General features: G+C 49.7%; 1 protein-coding gene across 11 annotated transcripts in view; it reads right to left on the reverse strand.

Annotated features, from left to right (window-relative positions):
• The window catches only part of FNIP2 (folliculin interacting protein 2), an 87,421-nt gene that overhangs the window by 55,363 nt on the left and 9,139 nt on the right, over positions 1 to 22,919 (reverse strand). For 2 of the 11 annotated variants that reach the window (XM_036234005.1, XM_036234003.1), the window contains exon 1: positions 59 to 10,060. The exons of 1 other annotated variant lie outside the window; for it this stretch is intronic. In XM_036234005.1, the coding sequence (XP_036089898.1) occupies positions 59 to 302 (244 nt within the window). In that variant the 5' untranslated portion in view covers positions 303 to 10,060. Of the gene's footprint in view, positions 1 to 6; positions 10,061 to 22,919 lie in introns of those variants that run through there. 8 more of the 11 variants (XM_036234008.1, XM_036234004.1, XM_036234012.1 and 5 more) reach the window with 6 other exon arrangements.

Here is a 22,919-nt window from a genome sequence, read left to right on the forward strand (position 1 = left end):
ACCGACCCCCACTTAGACGTGCTCTCGGAAACCGGCGTACGGAACGACACGATTTCACCTGCTCGCGGCCCAGTGAACTGAACACAACGTTCGCTTCGACTCTGAATCGGAACCGAGGTGCCCGACCTGTTGCCGAGTCCCGTGAGGCCGGTGTCCCATCCCGCTCGGGCACGTTTCCGGACCTTCGCGCGCACGAGGGTCTCGTGGGTCCTCCCAGCACCGCGCACAGCATCACTCACGCAGCGGGCGGCATCCTGCCGGCCGCCCGGCCGGTGCGCGGTCTTCGTGGTGCCGCCACACATGGCCCCGGCCGCCTCGCCGTCTCCCGGTGGATCCTGACGATCAACATGGACTTGGATGCAAACGCTGAGTGAGGATCCTTTGTCCTCCGAGGGATGTTCTGCAGCGACCGGCCACCCTCAGTGATCGCTGTACTCCCTACACAGTAGGTGAGACAAGCTACTCGGCAGCAGCCTGATAATTTCCCCTTTTAAAAGGGTTTTTTTTTTTTTTAAAAAAAAAAAAAAAAAGGGAACATTCATCTGTTATGTAAATGAAGCCCGCCAATGATTTTAGGAAGTCAGGCGCATCCACCGTGTTATAAAACCGGCTCTCAGCAGACCCATGACAAACAGACAAGTCCAGATTCCTCTTCCCACTTCGGCCCCGAAGCCTGTGCTCCTGTCTCAGCGAGAAAGAAAAAAACCACCGAACAGGTCGAGCGGCTTGGACTGACTCACCCCCCTCCGAGCTCCGCTGCCGGAGATTATGTGGTGCAGGCAAACAACTGATCACAAGACCTGTCCGCAGGGCTCTGGGCGAACGTGGCGACTTGCCGTCAGCGGCAAGGGCGGCTCTGACACTGGCCACGCCACACTCTTAATGGCTCTCATGTGAGCGAGCGTCAGCTGACAGGTCCCACTCTGCAGCCTTGCAAAATTCTGCCTGTGGCAAATGAGGGAGATGGTTACCCAGAACACGCGAACGCAGGGCTCAGCGTACCGAAAGTGACATTGGAAAGACTGGGGACACATCCTGCTTTAACACCAGCTACAGACAGTCAACGAATGTGTGTGCATGTGTGTGTGCGCGCATATAGATTATATATATCGTATATGTATATCTACGAAGACACAGATGGATTAGTAATAAAAATAATAATAGGGGAGAAGCCATAAACCTCCAAAACTCCTGCACTGAATTCTTGATTCCCGGGCACACACAAGCCAAGAAAGCCCTGAACCATCAGAATCCAAAGGCAAAGAAAGTTCTCTTTTGACTTCTGACACTAATGTACATTTCATTTGTACAATGAGAGTAATGTCACAGAATCGATATGATTTTTCCACGGTCTCGTGCGCTCACAGAAAAAAAAAAAAAAACAACCAAAAAACTTTTCTTTTAGAAGAAATAAAAAGCATAGGCCCCTAAAATGGAGGCCAAATCTTGATACAGAAACGGCAACGGATTGTCCCAAAACCTTCCCCTCATCTTCATTTTCGAACCTGGCTGAAGAAAATGTTAACAGATCCCTAAAATCTGACGAACGCTTGTCTGGGTCTTTAGTTTCAGAAGGTTTTAAACAGATTCGCGGCGGCCACACCATCCGCTCCCCAAGGGGGAGGAAATCTCATGGTATCAAGGCAGAGGTCTCGATCACCTTAAGATTTTATTATGCGTGACCCCTAAAGTTCCTCCGCAACCAAGCCCACGAACAAAAGGTCTTACGTATCCTCCTCTCAGACATAAAGATCACAACACACCTGTGACAACAGTGACCAGGCTTCCCCGAGGCACGTGCTGGGGAGAGGGTGGCGAGGTAAAACCAGGCGAGGAGAAACTGAGTCCACTCTTCCAAGGACGGACCGCACAGGAAAGCTTCCCCGCACGGCCACAGTGAGAGCCTTGGGTCTTCCTCTTCCCCCCGACCTGTCTTTAAAACCCCTTTCTCTTTTTAATAAAGCATCAGAAGGTCACTGACGCGAGCACTCTAATTTTTCCATGGCAGGCACAGGGCCGCTCAGTGAGCAAAGCAAAGCCTTTCGCTGTCACCAGAAGCACCCGACCAATGGCCCAAGCGAGGCCCCAAATCGGAGTCTTCAACTCGCCTAGGGTTCACCTGGTCTCAATCGTAGGAGAAACGAAAAGGCAGCTCAGTGTTGATGGGACGAGACCTTGAAAACGCCGAAGTGACCGAATTTTATAAAATACGTCGAGGAAACCCCGGGGGAACACAACCCACTTTTACGTATATAAATGGACTTTCATTTTAAAACCTAAATCTCTAAAAGGTATTCGTCTAGGACTTGATAAAAGCGCACGAAACTCTCTTAAAACACGTATTCTGGAGGTGCGTTTCCCTCACAGCCACAGAGCTGTTCCACAATTCTGATATTTCGCATTTTCCAAAGCCTTCGAACACTGTGATGATGCAAACACTTCCGAGGATCAGAATAATAAGAGGGGGAAACGACGTGGTTACAAAGGATATTTGGATGAAATGAAGGTCAAATTGCATTGGGGAAAAAAAAAATCGCTTACACAGAACCCGAACGGCACAGGAAACTCTAAACCCCTTCTGCGTTTTCTCCATTCGGCCGGCCATCGTTAACTAAACACTTCCTCTGGGCCAGTCGCAGTTGCTTCTCCCTCGACGCAGTCAACACACGTTTCAGGCCTCATTTCCTTGGGGGGGGGGTGGTGCTAACATCTCGGCATGCTTGTGAGCGCAAATTGCTGGGCCTCCTCCCGGCGTGTCTGATTCAGCAATCCTGGGGTGGAGACTGAGTGAGGATTTACATTTGCGACACGTTCCCAGGGTGCTGCTGCTGCTGGCCGAGGATCCACACGTGTGACAACCACTTCCTCGGTCATAATCCCATCTCCCCGCTCCCCCCGATAAAGCCTCCCGAGGCCGGAAGATCCTTTTCTTTCTTGAATTCCTCTGTAACGCTTTTAAAGCACACTTTCACCACTTAACGCAATTGTCTCATCATAGTGTGCACGTCCTATGATCCTAGCTAGATCATAAATTCTCCGAGTATAAGAACTGGGTCTTGACATTCATCTCTGTACCCCATACGGGTCTTATACGTAGATGCTCAACAGATAACCTTTCGATTGGTTTAATGCCAATGGATATTTACATTAAAACTATGATATGATTCTAGTGCAACAAAGAGTGTGCATCTTATGCATACACGCTGACCAGGCTTGCGATCGAACACACACATTTTTTTCTTTCTCTCATTTATTATGAGTGGGAGCAGAGATGGCCGCCCCAACATATGCCTTTTGATTATTTTAAGCTGGTTACTTTTAAGAAATAAAAGACTCAAGAGGAGCCTTTTACCTCTCCCTTGCCTGCTGAAAGGAATTCAGAGAGAAAACCTTGCTTTAAGAAAGGGAGTTATCACCTTAACATGTTATGAACTAAGCGTGGCAGACAGGGAAAAATCTAGCAACGTTTATTAGACTCTCTTCTGAGTCCCATTGTTTCTGGGTGGCTGGCAAGAATTCGGTTATCAAATGTTTGCCCCTTCGACGTGTGAATTGCCTGCCTTCCCTTTGAAATCCAAACCACTACCTGAACCCCCGTTCTCCTTAGCTGAAGATGGACTATAAGCTTCAATTGCCTGATTTATTCTCAGATCCCTTATTCTTATGGAACCCCTGTATGCACGTTTGTAACAAATTCGGTTATTCTCACACATTAACTTGTTTCATGTCAATATATTAGACCGACCAAAAGAACGATAAATAGGAAAGAGGGGAAACATCTCCCACAACTATAGTACAAGTTCCTTTAGGAGTTTTAACATCGTGTGTTCTCTCTGATCAAGGTGACTCGTGTGTTATCTTAACAGAAAGGCCTTTAAGACTTTTAAGAAGTGAAAGTACAATTTCCTTTGTTCCTCCTCTTAATAACCCATAATTCCACAGTTCAAAATCTGGTACCATATAATCAAGCAGAGCTGTACATCAAAGTCTCGAACATTATACACTCTATAGCCCCAATTTTCTTAATATTTAAATGAAAGTTTTAATTTTCATCAGTAAATGAAAAAAACAAGTCAAATTAGGTATCGTCAAAACCATGCTTCTGAGATAGTAGAGCAGGTCACAGAGTAGCTAAGAGAGGTGTGTTTTGGTCTTCAGGGGATACCCCAAATTCTGTCCTTTACCTCAATCTAATCTCCCTTTTTCTCAATCTTCTTCCCAAAATGGAGTCATACTCTTACATAGTACTGACACCATCACTCATGAGCATGCTGGATACTTCGCTCTTAGTATGAAGTCATGTGCCTATTAACATGTATCAGCGGCCCGATCTATAAACTGACTCATGGTAAAGCTCTCTTATTTCCTTCACACGGTTCAGCTGTGTTTACACGTTTGGAAAAGGACCTGGAACCCCTGACTGCACCCCCACACTCCACCTGCAGCTCGACACGATGCCCCGACCTGCTGCTGCCTCCACAGGTGCTTTCGCAATACAGGTCAACTTTATGCAGCGCCGAGAGGGAGGCTCAGAGAGGTATGGAAGGCGCACGAACCCACGTGACCTATGCAAGAGAGAGAGAGACCACGGCTCGATCCTTTAAGCTGCGTTTGTTCTGCTTCCAATCTCACCGCCCAGGTCCCGAGTGGTCCTAGAAGAGAGGGCGAAACCTACGAAGTATCGTGTAGACCAGACGAGGTGAATCCCAGGGACTCGAGACACCGGCCCAGCCTCTAACCGAACTCTCCGATCGGCCACGACAGCGCTTCCCGCCGCACCCAGACTCCTTCCCATTCCTCCCGACGCGGGCGGCGTCCTGGGGACTCACCTCTAATCCGAAATATTTGGCATCCGAGAAAAAAAAAAAAAATCCAATCCCGTTGACTGCGTTAGTATTGGGAGAATTACAATCAGGAAAGCTTCAAGGTAAGTATTCATCCAATTCTGCATTCACTTGACCTCACACTCTTTGAGTGATTAACAAAAAATAGTGATCGATGTATTAAATGAAGGAGATGAGTTTGAAGGGAGAAAAAAATTAAAAAAACACGAAGGCCTAACTCAGTTCTCCAAAATCCATCCTAACTATTCTTATCTAATGAATCTCTCTATCAAAATCTATTGTCCTGCCTAGTCACATTACCTTAATGAGAAAGAAGGAAGACTAAATGGAGAGGAGGTAAGGCAGCTCGTGATCAACGGCCATCACGATGCCCCCCCTTTTGGGGGGCACAGCAGCCCCTTCTCCATGGGGGATAAGTTCTCAGACACCCAGCGGACGCCTGAACCGTGGAGAGTTCCAAACCCTGTGGATCTGTGTTTTTTTCTACGCGTACATCCCTACGGCGGTTTATTTATTTATAAATTAGGCACGGTCAGAGACGGATAGTCGCTAGTAATAAAACAGAACAGTTATAACGAGATACTGTCATGAAAGCGACATGAAGGGCCCCCCTCGAAACGTCTCGTGGCATTGCGTTTCTTCTTCTTCTTCGCGCGCGGATGGGAGATGAGACCACGTCTCCCTGACGAGACGGAGTGAGGTCACGATGCGGCATCAGGCGACTGCCGCTCTTCCGAGGAAAGGACAGGAGGAGGGTCCCTGAGCCCCCACCCATGGACGTGTCGCCTCGACTGGGCGTCTGTGGCCCACGGCGGCCCTCACTTTCGCAGTCTGAGCTGAGACGGCAGACCGTGAAATCCTCCGCGACCTCGCAGGGGCTCCGTCCTTGCCAGGGATCTTGGCAACCTCGGCGTTCGCGTCTCTTCCCTCTGCTCACACACCTGAGCACGTCCACCTGCGCCCCGAGCCGAAGCCCTCCACGGCTCCTCTTCGGCACGCGCGCTCCGACGGCCGGCGCCGCGCCCCTTGCACGCGGGAGGCCGTTTGTAAGTAAAAGAAAAGCCATTTGAGCACGGGCACTGCGCTGCCACGACGGTCGAGCCACCCGCCGGGACGGCCACTCGGTGGCTGAGTCCGGGAGCATCTACCGCGCGAAGACGCAGGGCGGAAGGGACGATTCACACCGCGGCTGGGACGTCGTGCCATGGAGCGACCTTTCGCCGTACGCCTCGCTCGGCACAGGGCGCCGTTTACAACTTGCGTACTGTCTGTTTCTGGAGCTTTCCATTTAATATACTCGGACTGCCGCCGACCCCCAGGTCACTGAAACCACCGAAAGCGAGGCTGTGGATAAGCGGACGACTGTAATTCCCTCTCTTCCAATGATGCCTTTTCCACGTGCCCGCGAACGACTGATGGATACGCCTTTCTGCCAGCGATTTTCAAAGTGTCGTCCCCAGGAGGTGATACCGAAAGGCCATGGCGTGCGGGCAAACTACCTACCGTCTGTTGATCTGGGCACTGTTGCTGTGAACACACGCAGAACACGGACACTTTTCTGTCTGTGATATCACAGTTCGATACAAAGTTAAAAAAAAATAAACAAAGAAAGGTGCTCGTGCAAGCCTAGAGCAATGGACGGAGGTAAGGAGGTGAGAAGGGTCCCTGAGCAGCGTGACTTCAGGGAACGGGCTCTGGAGACAGATCCGGGATGGAGACTAAGTCTGTCGCTACTCGGCTGTTTTCAGAAGCATGGTCACGAATGTCTAAGCAGCAGCCTGGCCCCGTAATACCAGTTCGGCGTGCAATCAGAAGATAACGCCCCTGCCCGAATGCCATCTGAATCCTGCAACAAGGTCAGCGCTCGGGAAATTTGGCAATACGTGCGGACTCGGGCATTCGAAGTAGATAATAACCAGCTCGATGGATCGAGGGTTGATTCTGGGTGCCGAGGTGTCATGCTACCAGGGTTTCGCGTGACCACGGTGGGTTGGTGGCACCGATCTCTTCTTTTTAGCAGACGGGAAGGGAGCCCAGAAAGGATGAGGGGCTCGTCCGGACGGCGTGGTCCGTCAGAGGCAGGGGCAGGGCTGACATGCGGGCGTCTCGCCCCGCGGAGCCACGCCGCCCGCCCCCGCTCTCGGCCGCACTCCTGCACTTCCCGTCGACCACGGCTTTGGGACGAGGTGCCCGAGGAGGAGGCCGATGGCGACCACCGCGCGCTAAGCCCAATCCTTTCTTTTACGTCTTGAACCCCAGACTGCTAGCTATGTTGAGATTCTCCCTCATTTAGCCCTCTGTTGAGGACGAGTCACGTGCACCGTGGGTGACTAAGGCACCTTGCCATGAACCCCACCCTGCTCCCTGGTAAACAATCCCTGTGCTGGAGCCAAACACGGCAGCCACCCCACCCCGCAGGATGCCTGCTCTGCCCTCCTCTCCCGACCCTGCCCAGGCCAGCGCCACAGCTGAGGGGCAAACTCTGACGCAGACCGATTTTTCTGATCAATACGACGCTAGGTTAAATGCACAGTAAGATCAACCAGATCAACTCCTGCTTCGACTTCAAGTGAGGAACTACCGGAGAGGTAATTCAGCTTTTAGATTCAGATAAAAGTGACATGGAAATTCAGGATAAGCCATAGTTCCTAACTGCAATCCGGATGATCTTCTACCGTCTTAGGCCCATACTCTGAAGAATACGTACAGCATTTGGCACCAGCACACGAAAGGCACTCGATGACTGGAAGAATGAATGACTGAAAGAATGAATGAATGAATGAGCGGCACGTCATTATGAAATCTGCGAAACACCGAAAAATTCTTACGTGATAAAGTTAAATGAAAAGGACAGGACACGAAATTGCATATGCCTCTAAAAAACCCAACGCGGGAAAGAGAACTCAAAAGAAACATCGGCATGTCTGAGTAAAGAGACAAAGAATGCTTTTTTAGCCTTCTTCATTTCCCATTTTTCGACAACAGGTATGCGTTATTTACAAACGACGGAAGGAACGACTTCGTTTTTTTTAGAATTCTTGCAGCCAAGCCGATACGATCACTTGACTTCTCTGTAACAATTCTGCGGGCCTTATTGTAAAGGGAATTACCAGAGTCAAAACAATTTCGGACAGCCGAAAGACAGCAAAGGCAAAGCACTCGCCCCGTAAGAGTGCAGTTCTACTCACGCTGTTTTTTCTTCACCATGATTGCGATCATGACTATTCGTGTAAGCCAATAAAAGTATCTAGCTGCAGCTATACGCTCTTTTAAAAATACCTAACTGAAAACAAAACTCCCCAATTCCCTTTTACTTGGAGACTCGGTTGAGTACCTAGCCACAGTACAATGACATGAACTAGCTAACGAGAGGATTTTTAAGCTATGCCCATGACACCTGTATTGAAAAAGTGCTACTCAGAGGCTCTCTAACCAGCATGCTCACGACAGAGATAACAAAAAGAAAGATAAGACTGCAGTAGATTCCCGACCTGATTAAGGAAACTGTGGCCCTGAGAAGGGCAGTTACAATAAAAGTGTGGCTGTAACTCTCTGATATCTAACCTTTGGCGAGAAGGAAAGGTGGCCGGACCAGGCCACCGAAGCCAAGGTTCCAGGGCTCTATAGTGTAACTCTCTACCTACAGCAAGGTGGAGAGTTATCTTTTTTGACTCAGTAAGATGATTCACCCTTTCTGGAATAGCTAGATAACCGGCTTAACTTTCTTCACTTTTTAAAAGTCCATTATCAGAGCTCAGTCTGTACTTCCGTTTTCCCCATGTATGATTTTTACAACCCACGCCCATGTCCCACTGAACTTAGTAACAACCATACCATTCTTGTCAAGACTTCCAGAAGTTAGGAACATATTAGCGACAAGATATCACATAAGGTTGAAAGTGTGACTCCTGATTTCCAGCCAGGCTGTGGCCAGCGTCCGGATTCTTAGTGCGAGTATCAGTCGTCCGGATCTGCTGAAGGCCTTGGGAGCTGAGCTCCTCACTGGGTGGGGACCATCGTCTCTGGAATCACTCACAGGTGTCCTGTTCTCCACAAGGCATGTGACCAGGACACACACTTACAGAAGAAAAGTGGAAGCTGCCTCGAAGAGTCATTGCGGAGATTCCTGTCGGACACACCTGCTCGCGCGACCTCTGAACAAAGACAGCTCTGCGGTACTGCTGGGTTTCGGTGCACCCACCCTCCTCATCGAAACCGTCCTAATTCGTATCGAAATTGTATAATTCATGAGAAGCATATTTCAAAAAAAAAAGAAACACCTCGTGAGACTCTGCTGTCTCCATCTTCCTTCCACTTGGGCGTACGGCTCTGACACGATCAATCCTGTTGATGGTCGGAGACAGACGCCGCCTGGATTACTCCGTGCGATGCAGAGCTGCACAGGCGAAATCGCACCCTGAAACGCCGTCGGTGTGCAGGGACAGCAGCTCCCGCGCGCAAGCCACAGCTGAGGTGTCACGGAGACCCCCTGCGACGAGCCTTCTCGTTGCCGAGCACCGTCTCATACCCCTTGCTCCGCGCAGGTAAGCTACACACCCACCCGACTGGTCCCCGCGTCTTCCTGGAGAAGAGTTTTGCTGTCAAAATGCCTTTCTCTCCCCTTCTCTCTTATACGTATGACAGTTTAAAAATGTGCGTAAGCATTTATTAATTTTTTTTCCCACATTTGTCATGTGGGGATACAACTCTTCATCCACAGAGGAATACTTCGATCGAATTGCTAATAAGTGGCGTTATACAAACGACGTTATTATCGTAACTATTATAGGTAGCCGTTGGGACAATTCCGGAAGTACTGGGAGTTACTTCTTCGTGGGTGCTATGACTCAATACGCCACCGAATGGCATGAAACACAATAAAAAGCATCTGACACTCTTCTGCAATGTTGTAAAGGAACGTCACCGGTTTTGCAGAACGATTTACAAACCTGCCTTTAAGACGTGCTACCACCCAAAGACTTGGGACTCCATCCACCCATCCTTTCAAATATCCCGTGCGCCAGGCCCCGTTCAGGACACTGGACTGAGTGCACTTCCTGTCCCCGTCGGTGTTGTGGGGGCCGGATGGGAGGGGGTCTCTTACCAGAAGCACCCAGAGCACGAACACCCTCTCTTCTCTCGCCACCGGCGACGTGAGGGTTGGAGAAGGGGAGGAAGTGTGCCGTGGGGTGTGGCGCCCTCCCGGCTCCCCCCGGACCCCTGCCTGTGGGGACACGGCAGCCCACATCACAACGCCCACTGCCCTCACCCCGATCCGAGCCCCACGCTTTGTCCGGGTTCTCACGACGGCCCCCTCACAGGGATCCCACTCATTTTGGCCCGTGACAAACCCATTCACTGGACAGTCAATACACACAGCAGAATAAAGTCACGAGGCGTTCAAGAGAGTCCGTGCGGAGGTCAAGAGGTTAAGTCGGGGATGACGGGAGATGCTTCTCTTTTGCTCTCGGTCAGATTCGGTTTGACCGGTGATGGGAGTGCTTACTACCACGATCTGGCTAAAACCAAAAGCTTCTCGCAGACTATGTGCATCGCTGGCCAATGAAGTGAAAAAGGCTCTTCGAGGGCTTGGAGAGGTTTAAGAGCTCCGAAGACTCAGGAAGCCGCTGGGCAGGAGCCAGAGGTCGGTTCGTGGGAAGAGAAAGCTGGGCCCTGAGAGGCGGGGGGGAGGACATGCAGCTCTGAATCCGCGGACTCTCGTTTCCCTGAGTCAGTTCCTCATGACAAGGCTGAGCCCCAGGAACTCGGGGGACGAGCGCGACCTGACGCAGCCCCGGCCAGCAGAGTCCCCGCTGACGGGGGGCGGCGTGCGAGGCAAAGGGTCCCTGGGGCAGACGGCAAGCGCTCTGCCTGGCTCTGGCCCTGCCAATCACACAGCCTTCCTTGGCCTCACAGCTTCGTGGGTGAAGACGACGCTCATTCCCCTGGTCTTAGAAGAGCGTTTGAAATGTTAAGTGTGAGCCTGTGAAAAGCCCTCGGAAAACCTATACGGCTTCAGACAAACCTTGACACGTTTCAAGCACCCACAGGCCACATGCGGCCAGGGCCCAGTGTACGGGTGTGACCGGGCTCCCCTCCACGCCCGAACGCCATCATAACGGCCAATGAGAAAAGGCCTAAAACCTAACCCCGCGGGCCGTGGGAAGGCCGAGGAGGCTGGCGACGGCGTCCGAAGGCCTGAGCGAACGCTTTGAGCCCTCTCCCTGCCCCTCGCGCACACGGAGCCGAGAGGAACCGTGACCTCCTCTATTTACCGAACCAAGCGCACAGACACTGACCAGCCCCAGACGCCGTAATAGTGAAAATCACATGACGAGGGAACAGAAAGTTGAAGCGTCACCGGCACCGAAAGATAACAATGAAGGTTCTGGAAGCACAACATCAGTCTAGCTCTCGGAAGCGAAAGCGTCTCATGACAATCGGTCAGCACTCTGGGGCGACTCTTGACCATTAACTCTTCTCTGTCCCGCCTCTCCCTCAGGCTGATCAATACGCAATCTTGTTGATTCTTCCTCCAGGTCCTTCCCACGGTACGACGGGGGTGGGCTTGGTCACCAAAAGATACACGGCATCCTGTGCAGGGAAGGCCCCTGCCGCTCACCTGACGCTTGGCTCCGCCTCTTTACACCTGCCTTATCCCTGGGCTTTTACTTAGGAAGGTTCCTGGATCACGTCCCTAGAAACACGCACGGAGCTGCGCTCGGCGGGCGCCGAAATCGTTCTGCGAGCGCTCAGCCCCCCGACCTGTCACTGCTCCGCCCCTCGGAGCCCGGCGTTCTGTGCACCTGCCGCCCCGTCCTCGTTCGCAGCCTCCATGTCTCCCCTCGCCCACGTTCCAGGACGGCTCGGACTACGGCCCCGCCTTCTGGCGGCCACCTCCCTCCCTCCGGGGCTGCCCTCCGACTTGACCTCCTCTTCCAGGGTCCCATGCTGGCTTTACTTCGTTACCTCTCAAGCCCTGCGAAGTCATCGCTTCGATTGCCGACCACGTCTCCCCTTCGGCGGGAACGGCCCTCGAAACTTACGCTGGGGTCAGCTGGCCACTTACCTTCTCCACTCTAAGGCTGCACATCCGATTCTTGGTATCCACGGTATGTACGTTCTACAAAGTCCCTGGGAACACTGGATTAGTCAACAGTGAGCCATGGCTTTTAGCGGAAACCCGGGGTTAGGTTCCTGCAAGCCTCTGGCCACCACATTTTCGACAAATGATTAACACGTGACCGTGTTTTATGTGTGTTTCTGTTTAAAGATGCTTTGCCGAATACATGCTGATTGTTGCTTCGAAACATTGAAACCGCAGCCGGCAGCTCTGTAACTCATGCCCAAGCGAAGCTCATCAAACATGTAATTTCTTTGTACGGCACATCCCAGCCTTCTTGCCTGAAGCACATTAGACCAGCATTTCAGTACTATCATCTGGGGGCCACTTTAAGCAGCAAAATCACCAACGAAAAGCACAAAAATGCAAAAAACAAACAAACAAACAAAAACACACCAAAAAACAGAAATAAACCACCTCAATGCTAAACGGACTGTGACAAGGACGCTGTTTACAGAACGAGGGCTGACAGACGAGGCAGAGGGTGACCTCAGCGGGCAGTGTGCGCATCCGGTACCGTCGACAAACAGTCCGCCGATCTGCCCACATCCCTTAATGGCCTTAAAAGCACCACAAACATTGACTTTGGGGTTATCAACAAATTTTAGCGAGTAGGCAAATCCACACACATGGAGTCCGTGAATTACGAAGAGTGGCCGTCCTCGGCACCTGCCGTGGTTTTCTGGGACCATCTCCTCTACTAAACCGTAAGCTCCCTGAAAGCAGAGCCTGCTTTGGCGGCCCGTTTGTGCCCAGAGACGAGCACAGTGCTTGGGTTATGGAAGACACTCGATCGACGTCCGTTAACCGGAACTTTCCCCCACATTTACCTTCGCCGCCTTCCATGGGAAAACGTTCTGCTTCTTCTGGTCTAAGAAAAAGGCGAGACAGACCCCGATCTCTGGCTCTCGCTTCTCTCATCTGCCCGGGGGACACTGTCCCCCCGGCTGCCCCTCCGCCTCCACCTTTTACCTACCTCCGACCCTTCTGTACGTGGCACGTGATGCTCTCAAGGTTGCTTACTGATTCATACGGCCCTTGTAAAAATTCTACGCGACGAAGAGAAGGTGTGGAAAATAAAACACACAGGGCCATCGCAGATGGTCCGTGGCGACGGCTGGGGCAGGGAGGCGTGACTCCGCAAGCAGACGCATGTTAACGGCGGCAGGTCACGGCGCGTAGAATTCCCGGTGCGACCCACGTACCAACATGCAACATCCTGAGGGTCCTCACTACAGAAGGAACGCCTAACGCCGGGAGCATCGGTGGACCCTGAAAACGAACACGCCGCTACGGAAGGGGCTGAGGGCGCTGAGCGAGAAACCACGGATTCCCATCGGAAACCTCCAGCCCCTCCTGTCCCTCCCATCGGGTTAGGTCTTCAGAAAACGAGTCGACCAGCTCTCATCGCGATGACCTGGTCTTTCTGTTCGGAAAATCGTGTGTCGATAAAATGGAAAGATGACCAGAATTTAAAAAATCATGAGCTCGAATATGAAAATGACTTAAATATATATATACACCTAGTATCTAACGCTCCGAATCAAAGATAAAAACCTAAGTGACGGCTTAGAGACCTCAGTCATTTAACGAACCTTTTCGAGTGCTGCTGTTCAGTTCTGAGCTCTACCTTTCGGTATACTGTTAGCTCCCGTCACCCAGGTCACGACAGACCAAGCGCGGACCAGGCCTTCGTGCACTGAGCTGCTCGAGGGCAGGGAGGTACTTTATTAATTCTTGTATTTTACCGATTCACTGTAACTGGAATATGGCTGATGTCCAACAGATGCTTTTGCACGAAGATTTATTGTACGGAGTCTTTTAGGTTCATCCATACGTTTACTGTTAAAGTTCAGAACATACCTGTGAAACATTATAAAGGGTGGTCAGAGGACCTGGGTCTCCTACAAAAACCAGGTTAACCTATAATATAGCCATTGTTCGAATAAATAAATGAACTAAGTGTCCTTCATAACATAATAGTATCTTTAACATCTTAACTATGAGAAAATGCCTTCGAGGTGGTAAGGGCCTGCTATTTCTCTCTCTCTCTCTCTCTCTCTCTCTCTCTCTCTCACACACACACGCACACACCAATCCTGCTCTTAAAAGAGCAGGCTCTGAGGGTAGGGGAGGGTGCCAGGGCCCTGCTCAAAAACCAAGCGGGTGAGGAGTAGTTCCTGAAGGATTTTCGAAGAGGCAGCAGCGATGGCTTAAAGAAGAGTAATCTGAAGTCGCTGAGACACCGTGAACTTCTGGGGTCCCCTCTTGCTCTGGGAAACAGACTGAGTGGTTCAATGAGGCACCCCCACTTCCTGGAGAAACACTGCTCTAACTTCGTCAGTCTCTGCAAAGAAATAAAGGACCAGTGACAAGGTATGACTGGACGTCAGGAAAGGTTGGGTAAGCCAGGGTAGAGGTGACAAGCCATGGTCTCGCCCTGCCTCGGCAGATGATGGTCACATGATCAGAAGCACTGATCGGGGCACCAAATAAACTTCCCAGACGGGACCATAGTCGAAACTGCTCTGAAGTTTTTCATAAATTTCTCGGGATGCCAACCACACTCTAAGCCCGCACCCAGGAGAAGACAACGTGACAAATTGCTTATTTAGCTAAAACAACTGAGCGTCTTACTACGAGCCTCGCGCAGTACCTCGCAGTCTCCTACCCCATCAAAGAGGAACTCTACTTCGATGTACAGCTATGGAATATGAGACAGAAAGAAATTCGCCCAAGATCACACAGCTGGTAAGAAGAGGTGGCATTTTAATCTGACACACACTTTTTAACTGCCATGCATCCTGCCTGACTTTCTTTGAAAAGAAAAGCTATCTATAAAGAAACTATAAATATTGAACATTATATATACATTGGCTCCCTATGGAAAGTACTTAGAACAGTGTCTATATACACAGTCATTGCTCCCTAAGTATGATTATTATCATTATCCTATTGGGGCAGATGTAGGAAGGCAGGATCAAGCTCAAGAAACGGAACTTGTTTTTGACATTATACTGCTGTCAAAGTCCAGTTTGGGTTAGTCTTTGCTTTTCACTACCGCCCCTCGAAAATCCGACAGACTCTACAGCCACTAATTGCTGGTCTCACTCTTCCAGGACTCAGACCCTTTCCTGGCTCTAAACGAAGGAATCACAGCAGTGCAGCTCACCCCCTCCTCCTCCCTTCGCCCCCCTTTCCCTTACGTAAGGCATTATTTTCACCTAGAACATCCGCACCACCTGAGCACCTGCCAGGACTAAGCCAGATCACCACCACGCCTTGGGCAGAACAAAACTTCTCCTTACGTTCGACCAGAAACTATTCTACTCTTGCATAAGCTTTTCCTTTTACATTGTTTTTATTCTTGACTAAGGACAGAGCATGTGAGGGGGAAAAAGTCACGTGACTTCTATGGCCACATCACGGCCAGCAGCACACTTGATTGCCAACAAAAGCTGAATGCTGGGAAATCCTGTGAGTGTGTGTTTAGGAGCTGGGGACAGGCAGGCTGGGACAGTTATTCGGTTAAATCCAGACTGTGGTCAACATGGCCGGGTGGGTGTTCCCTGGGAGTCCACCCGATTTTTCTGTGGAACCCACTTTAACCTTCTCTTAAAGAACACAGCGACTTCTCAAGAGGCCTGTCCATCATCATAAGTACAGCATCTCACACTAAGCACTGACATGTCGCAACGCCGAAAGCTTCCACGGAGAGACCTAGGTCGAACCAGAAGATCTTTCCTATCTCCCTCTTCCTAAAATGATCCCCGTCAAAAGCCCCACACGAAAGCTAAAGAGACCTTCCCTGAAGGAAAGGAAAAGCTGAGGGCGAGGATATTAAAAGCTCGCCACGGGAGCTAACGGGTCCTTCGCTTTCCCACCGATTCAGACGCTTCCCGAGCACCTGTCCAGGTGCCCAGTGCCGTCTCCCAGAGGGACCGACACAGACGTGGCACGGCGCACTCGCGCAGAGGCCATTACACTGCAGCAGGACAGGGTGCCAGGTGCAGCGAGGACCATCACAAAGGGCAGGGCCACCGAGCCCCAACGGCCAAGGCTTCCAGCCGCCGGGCTCGGTCCCGACTTTGCAAGAACGAACCCACCGAAATCTCCTAACCACCACGCCTGGAGGCGGTGACCATTCTTCCCAGGGAACGAGCAAGAAGACAGGGCCCCCCCGCCCCCCCACTTCAGCAGCTCACACACATCAGACGGCTCTTGAGTGAGGGCGTCAGGATGGGAAGCCTGCGGTCTGGTCGCAGAACCCACACCCGCTCCCAACCACCACGCTAGGTAGCAGTCAGCAGGTTCAGGGCGGAAGGGAGGAGGCGGGTTCCAAGCAAAGAGATCTTTATGAAGAGAAAACTCGAAACTGTTTGAGGAACTGAGAGACGTTCACTTTGACTGGTATCATGAGCGCGAGGGGAAGGGCGATGAGAAATGACACAGGGCCGGCCACGTGCAGGAGCGTGGAGTAGATGCTTTGGAGTTACGTGCACAGTTACGTGCACGGCTCCGAGCACGGCAGTACCCTCGGGGGCCCACGCCTACCTACCCGACGAGCACGACGCAAGATTCAGCAACGCACAAACGAATGCGGATTTAGGATCATCGCGAACCAAAACAAAAAAAAAATAGTAATTTTCAGCTACAAAGTCATGACGACTTTGAACGAGGGCAAGACACGAGAACTTGCCACACCGACAGGACCATGATTTGGCGAAGGCCGGCGCAGGAATCAAGGGGTCTGCATTCCAGATCCGACCCAACCTGTGACCTTGGCCCATGGACCTGCTTCCCATTCTATAAAATAGATTAAACCACTTTGGAAGATACAGCCCGTGTCAGTGTGAGTTATTACGGCTCAGTCCATTTCGTCCGTTATGCTTGCTCTGAAAAACTGGTCTTTAATAGACAACAGCACATTTAACTGGTGCGTACCTCTTTCACCGCGATTTACAGAAAAGAAAACCATGGGGGAAAAAAGCGGTTTGCCTGACGTGTAATTCCTGATTTCAGCAACCTAAGCCTCCAACACGGCTTGTTTCTGCTTTGCAACCATCCCCACTGCATTTCATAGGCCGAACAAATCTTTCTTTGTCTTCGCCGAGGAAAAGAAATGATTTGATTTAGAGAGCCTTTGGCTAATGGCGCTCATGGAGGGTAGAGAATATTCCTAACTTTCTCAACAACATCCAAGTATAAGACCCTCTATCCCTGAGGGTCCCCCTCCCCAGACACCGGGAGAGGACAGCACCCCCCTTTTGTCTCAGATGTAAAATTCAAATCACTAAAAGAACCCTCAGGGCCAAATTGTGATCCCTTCGAGTCTGGTTAATTTGTCGCTGCTTTTTCAGGAAACGGAGAGCAAGAATCTCACCAGATGAAGGTTACAGAGAGTGACTATCAGAGCTTCTTCCCACACTAAGCTGTGTTCTTTGGAAAATAAAAACCACTGTCAATTCTCATTACTGTTTGAGGACAGCCACAATTTACGGGTAAAATAAACACTTCCAGGACCTAGTCAGTCCGCTCCGTTCAAAACTGATATCCAAAAAATTTACATGGGAGGAACAAAACTTTTGGATAGCCCCTTGAAGCTGTAATAGCATGTAATTTCTGCAGTAGTAAACTTAGATTTTTTTTAACTATGGCCATGAGAAACCAAAACAAGTATTCCTTTACTCATCTGAATCTCATCTTCCAAACGTTTTTTACTACATGAACTGCATCAGTACACAGGTACCTACCTGGTCACTCATTTTCATGAGGCTAACACAGCGTGAAGCCAGCAGAATATTTATCTTGGACAGAGAACTGGATTAGGACCAGAAAACAAAAGTGGGAATAAACAACCGATTCTCTTGAAGGAGAAGTAGAAACAGAACGGTCTCTTTCAGTGATGGGTGTGAAGACCGAACTTAACATTTCGTAACAGATCTGAGTACCAGGCTGGCCAGAGATAGGGCCACACTTACAAATGGCACTCGGCACTTGTACCAGGACACTACCAAGGTCAGAGGACACACAGTGAGATCTTTCAGGGGATTCGGAACAGATAAGTAAGTGGCAAATGAGTTTCAGTTTAGGCGAAGGCCGCGTCGGTTTTGGTAAAGGTGGTGTTCAAGCTATTCTTGCGGCAGACCAAAGCCCTGAAAAAAAAAAAAAAGTATCTTCTTCATAGAATAAGTCACACGTTTCTTAGTGGCGAACCTCAGAAATCTAGACCGGAACTGGAACGGAAAAAAAATAAATAAAACAACCTATAGAGAAGAATCTCTGAGGTTAAAAAAAAAAAAAAAAAGACATAACCTTATAGCTAAAAGAGAAAGAACTATAAACGGAGGTGAATATACAAAGAGGCATGAACAGGAGAGAAACACCTGTGGGTTAAATTCTGAAAGAAGCCCCAGGAGCCGTTCTCAAAGGTACAAGGAGGCAGCTCTGTGCAAAACTTCTAAAGGAGCTTTACGCAACGGCTAATAAATTCATAGTTTTCTAAGGAGTGATAGATACTAGCTGAAGATGAAACAGGTTCAAATAGATCTATGTAACCGTTTTTGATCTCTGAAGGTGTTCCGTGCTCCACGACGCTTGACGGGGACCCACATGGAATGCTTCCCCGCGCTCCGGATAATCCGCCGGCAGCCGGCAGAATGTTACGGAAACACAGCACCGAGTTCTGGAGTCCAGGAGGTTTGCCCATCGGGGGGGCAGGGTGGGTGGGCAATCGGCAAAGACAGTCGGAGAGAGCCGGCATCTGAACCGAGGCTGTGGGAACAGAGGGGATTTCGACAGAAGAAATGCTGAGGGAGGGACCAGAACAAGGAAAGTCTTAAAAGCAAAGTAGGGCCTTCCTGGGCCCGCTGGCGAACGCTGGCTGAACATCTCCGCTGACAACCACGGCCTCGTCAACATCCCGACGGGGAGCGCCCGCCCGGCGGCAGCTCGGACCCAGGACGAGCAAAAGCAAACACGCAGATCCCCTTTTTAAGAGTCACTTCTCCTTATAACTGTGTCATTTCCATTAATGAGGACGTGATTCTCCCAGGTTACTCAGGCTCGAAACCCTGAGGTTGTTTTTATACATCGCTAGGGTTTCAAAATTACTCGTTTTGTTACCAATGCCCTCTCTTCCTGGCTTTCACATCGAGTCTCCGTTTTCCTCTGAAATGTGCCTCACGCACATCCCTCCATGCGGGCCAGCTAGGTCCCCAAGGCAACGACATTCGACATTCGGAGAAAGCAATGGAAGAGATATAAACCCTTAATGACCTGCTGAGTTTTGATGCCAAAGCTCAGCCTCAAAATCCTAGTAAACTACACTGGGCCAGTCTCTGGACTGGATGGGACCAGATGGAGAATTCCAGCTGTGAGGATTTTGGGCCACCCAGAGCCTAAACCAAGGTAGATCGAACGACCTCTTCCTCTGCCCGCCCCGTCCCCCGCCGCCCAAGGCCACACAGGAACTCATCTGATGGACTTTTACTGAGAACGAATGTCAGTGAGCAAAAAAGAAAGCGAGCAAGAAAGAAAGAATGAAGCCTGTTTGCCCCAATGCTTAGGGCAGAGTTGGTCAAGGTCCCGCATCCCGAATATTTCTAGGATGGGAAGAAAAGGAAAGTCTTCTAAACAGAGAGGAGATAAGGATACTTTGGGGTTTGTTTGGAAGGAGAGGTGAGCCCCTGTTATTTGACCCCTGAAGATAACCATGCCCCACCTCCCCGCCCCCCCCCTAAAAAAATACCTCTGGGGCACTGAAGGCCCAGCGCCTTGCACATAAAGGTTCCTCACGACGGGAAAGCCACATTCGGACACTACTTAACCCCAGGGAAGGTACGTACTGTGGTCTGCTGATTGAACCTGCACTAATGCGAAGATCGAGTGCTAATTTTGACATACTTCCAAAAAGAACCTTCCTCTTACAAGCTACTTAACACGCTCCTGGGTCAAGGCAATCTCACAACAACTCACAGCGCTTGCACAATATTGACCTTGACCCCGGTGCTGTAAAATTCAGCACTCACTGGGCACTCGCTGAGAGTCAATCTGAAAAGCAGCCAGCTCAGCCACCCGCCGTCAGAGCCACGTCCCACCCGACCTGAGTCTGAAGGCAAGAGGATGACTGGACCGGATGGTGAACGGATTAGCGTGGGTTCGCACCTGCTGGAACCGGGCTGCTTGCGAACGGCTTCACTTGCAGCAAAAATTTCGATAATGTTTTCGTGGCGTGGTTATCTAAGCCAGCACCTCCCCCCTGCAGTGAGGGGCAGTACTCAGCACTTCAGCAGGGTAAGATTCCTAGACAACTGGAACTTTTTTCCCTTTTTCTAGCATCTGAGATAAACAGCTTCCTCTCCTTTCCCTTCTCTCCTTTTTCTGTTTGTACAAATCTAGCTATTGTGAGTAACCGAATTAGTCAGTCTCCAAACACACACTCCTCTCCTTGGCTTCGGTATGAAATCTTAGGATGCAGCCACGACCAGCTCTTCACAAATGCTTGAACAATTAATCAATACGAGTCGCAGCAATGTTGGGAAACTCCTTAGAAAAAAAAAAAAAGGAGCTCCTGAGATAGAAACAGAGGTTCTAGGGGCGGAGGGAGAGGGATCGGCAGGCAGAACACACAGGATTTTTAAGACAGTGAAGACACTCTGTACGACATTATGATGATGCATCTAATTCATTACGCATTTGTTCAAACTCATAGAACACGAGGCTGGATCCCAGCGCCCCAGTTTAAGTTCAGGGACCGGTACTGAGCAAGCCGCTCCAACCAGTCCTCTCCTCAAAGGGACAGTGGCCTTGGGAGAGGGCACGCCACCTTTTGATGGGGATAAGCTACTTGCTATGTCCCTGCGATCCTGAGATGGGATCAGTACGGGGACGGAGCTGGGAGAGCTGCAGGGAGCGGCAGGCATTTCAGCCCCTTCGAGCCAGAAAAGGTACCGTTTATCGAATGCATCACAGGCGCCAAGCACTGTGCGCCAGGCATGACTGACGTAGGTAATCTTTAGCCTTCAAAACAACCTTGCGAGAAACGTGACTTTTCCACCCATTTTACAGGTGAGAAAACTTCGAGAGAAGGATGTGCCCTCCACCATGAAGCGTGGGAGGCGGGTTTGAACTCAAGAATACAAAGCCACCAGAAAGTCCCTACTCTTTTTTTATTAACCCTCGAAGTATAGACTGAAGACCCCCGTCTACGCTTGGCGGTCGGTCACCTAAGTTTAAAACTCGGAATGAACGGTGCTCGCGAGGCCCTGCACCATCTGGTCCCAGTGGATCTCGCCGCATGGGCAGCACTGGTATTTCGAAGAACTGGTACGTTCGGGAACCCAGGAAGCCCTCCGAGGGGAAAAGTCCTCCTGCTCCTTGGCTCTTTGAATTCCACGCATCAGATCCCAGCTCTGCGGTCAGGCCTCCCCTAACCGGTCAGACTAAAGGGCGCTCACTCCTTCCTGGTACCTGCCATCTGACTTTACAGACTTGGTCTGAAATTACTGCTTTGTGTTATTGATTCCTTAAGATGACATTTAGACTTCATACTTCCTTATCAACTCTGCAGAACTTTAAAACTCCTAGGTACTCGAGATAGTAATCTGCAGAGAGGGATGACAAATCTTTCCTTAGGAAAGAACTCCCTGACTTGAGACTGAATTCCCAGCATCGCTAGTTAACCACTCGGCAATCTCCAGCGAGCCTCGATTTTTCATCCATAAAATAGTATAACCTTATAATCTATAAATTAGCTACTAATATCTACCCTCAAAGGGTAACTGAGAGGCACAAGTGAGATGAGTAAGTTAAAGCAACTCGGCACAGAGCCCAGCACATGGTAAACAGCTTTATTTTCTACAGCTATTAGAGGGGTCGCCGTTATAATTCTTGGGAAGCAGGTATCTACAGGCATCTTAAAAGATTTCAGAGAAGTCATTTACGTACATATTCCGTAATATGTCCACTAGTTAACAAGGTTTACGATATGAAAACACATCTTTAAAACCGTAAATGGCTATTTGCATTATAAAACAAATTTTCTCCTAATTTTATGTTTTGCCCCCTCCCCTAAGTTTATAATACAGGGATTTGTTGAAGGATATTCACCCACAAGTTCATTACTGCATCACGTCATCTATTATATTTTTGTTATCCTTGTGCATGTTTTGCTAAGATATTCATCTCGTATGTACCAATTGGTTTTGTTTTTCTCATTGAACATATCAAACATTTGACTATGTTAACATGATGCAATACTGAAATGTTAGTTATAATATACTGATAATTATATATAATTATATTATGTTATGTTAAATTATATCATGTTAATATTACATATTAAATATACAATTTGATTATATCGGTACAATCCTCATCATCAGTTAGCCATCATATACTATCCCATAAAGCTAACGTCACAATTTAGCCACTTTCCTGTTGTTAGGCAACTATTTTGATTCCTTTTAGATTTTTATCATTATAATGACGATGTCTAAAGAACATCTTCACGCACGAGTTTCTTTCAAACATCTTCACACGGAGAACTTTTTCCTTTTAAATCATCGGGGTCAGGAAAAAAAAAAAAAAGTACCAGCCTTTGTATGTCTATAGACAGTCCTGCCAAACGGGATTGCCAACGAGCTGAAAACAAGGGACATGGACACTGGGCAGGGGGTCAGGAACCACCCCGAGCTGGGGACCGAGTCACGCCTCCACTCCACCAGCACCGCCTCCTTACGGTACTTTAAATCATCTCCACTCAGCAGCCGCCGCGCTGTTGGCAGGCGGATAAAGGGGTGCGACATCCCCGAGAAGCCATCTGGCAGAAACTCCACCCGGGGGGTCCTCGTCCTAGACATATACTTGAGCTTCTACATAAGGATCGAATGAGCTGGAATTTCACCATCTCTAACGACAACAACAACAACCAAGTCCTGAAAACGATCTAC

Source organism: Rousettus aegyptiacus, unplaced genomic scaffold (genome assembly GCF_014176215.1).
Source record: "Rousettus aegyptiacus isolate mRouAeg1 unplaced genomic scaffold, mRouAeg1.p scaffold_m13_p_16, whole genome shotgun sequence".
Taxonomy (NCBI): domain Eukaryota; kingdom Metazoa; phylum Chordata; class Mammalia; order Chiroptera; family Pteropodidae; genus Rousettus; species Rousettus aegyptiacus.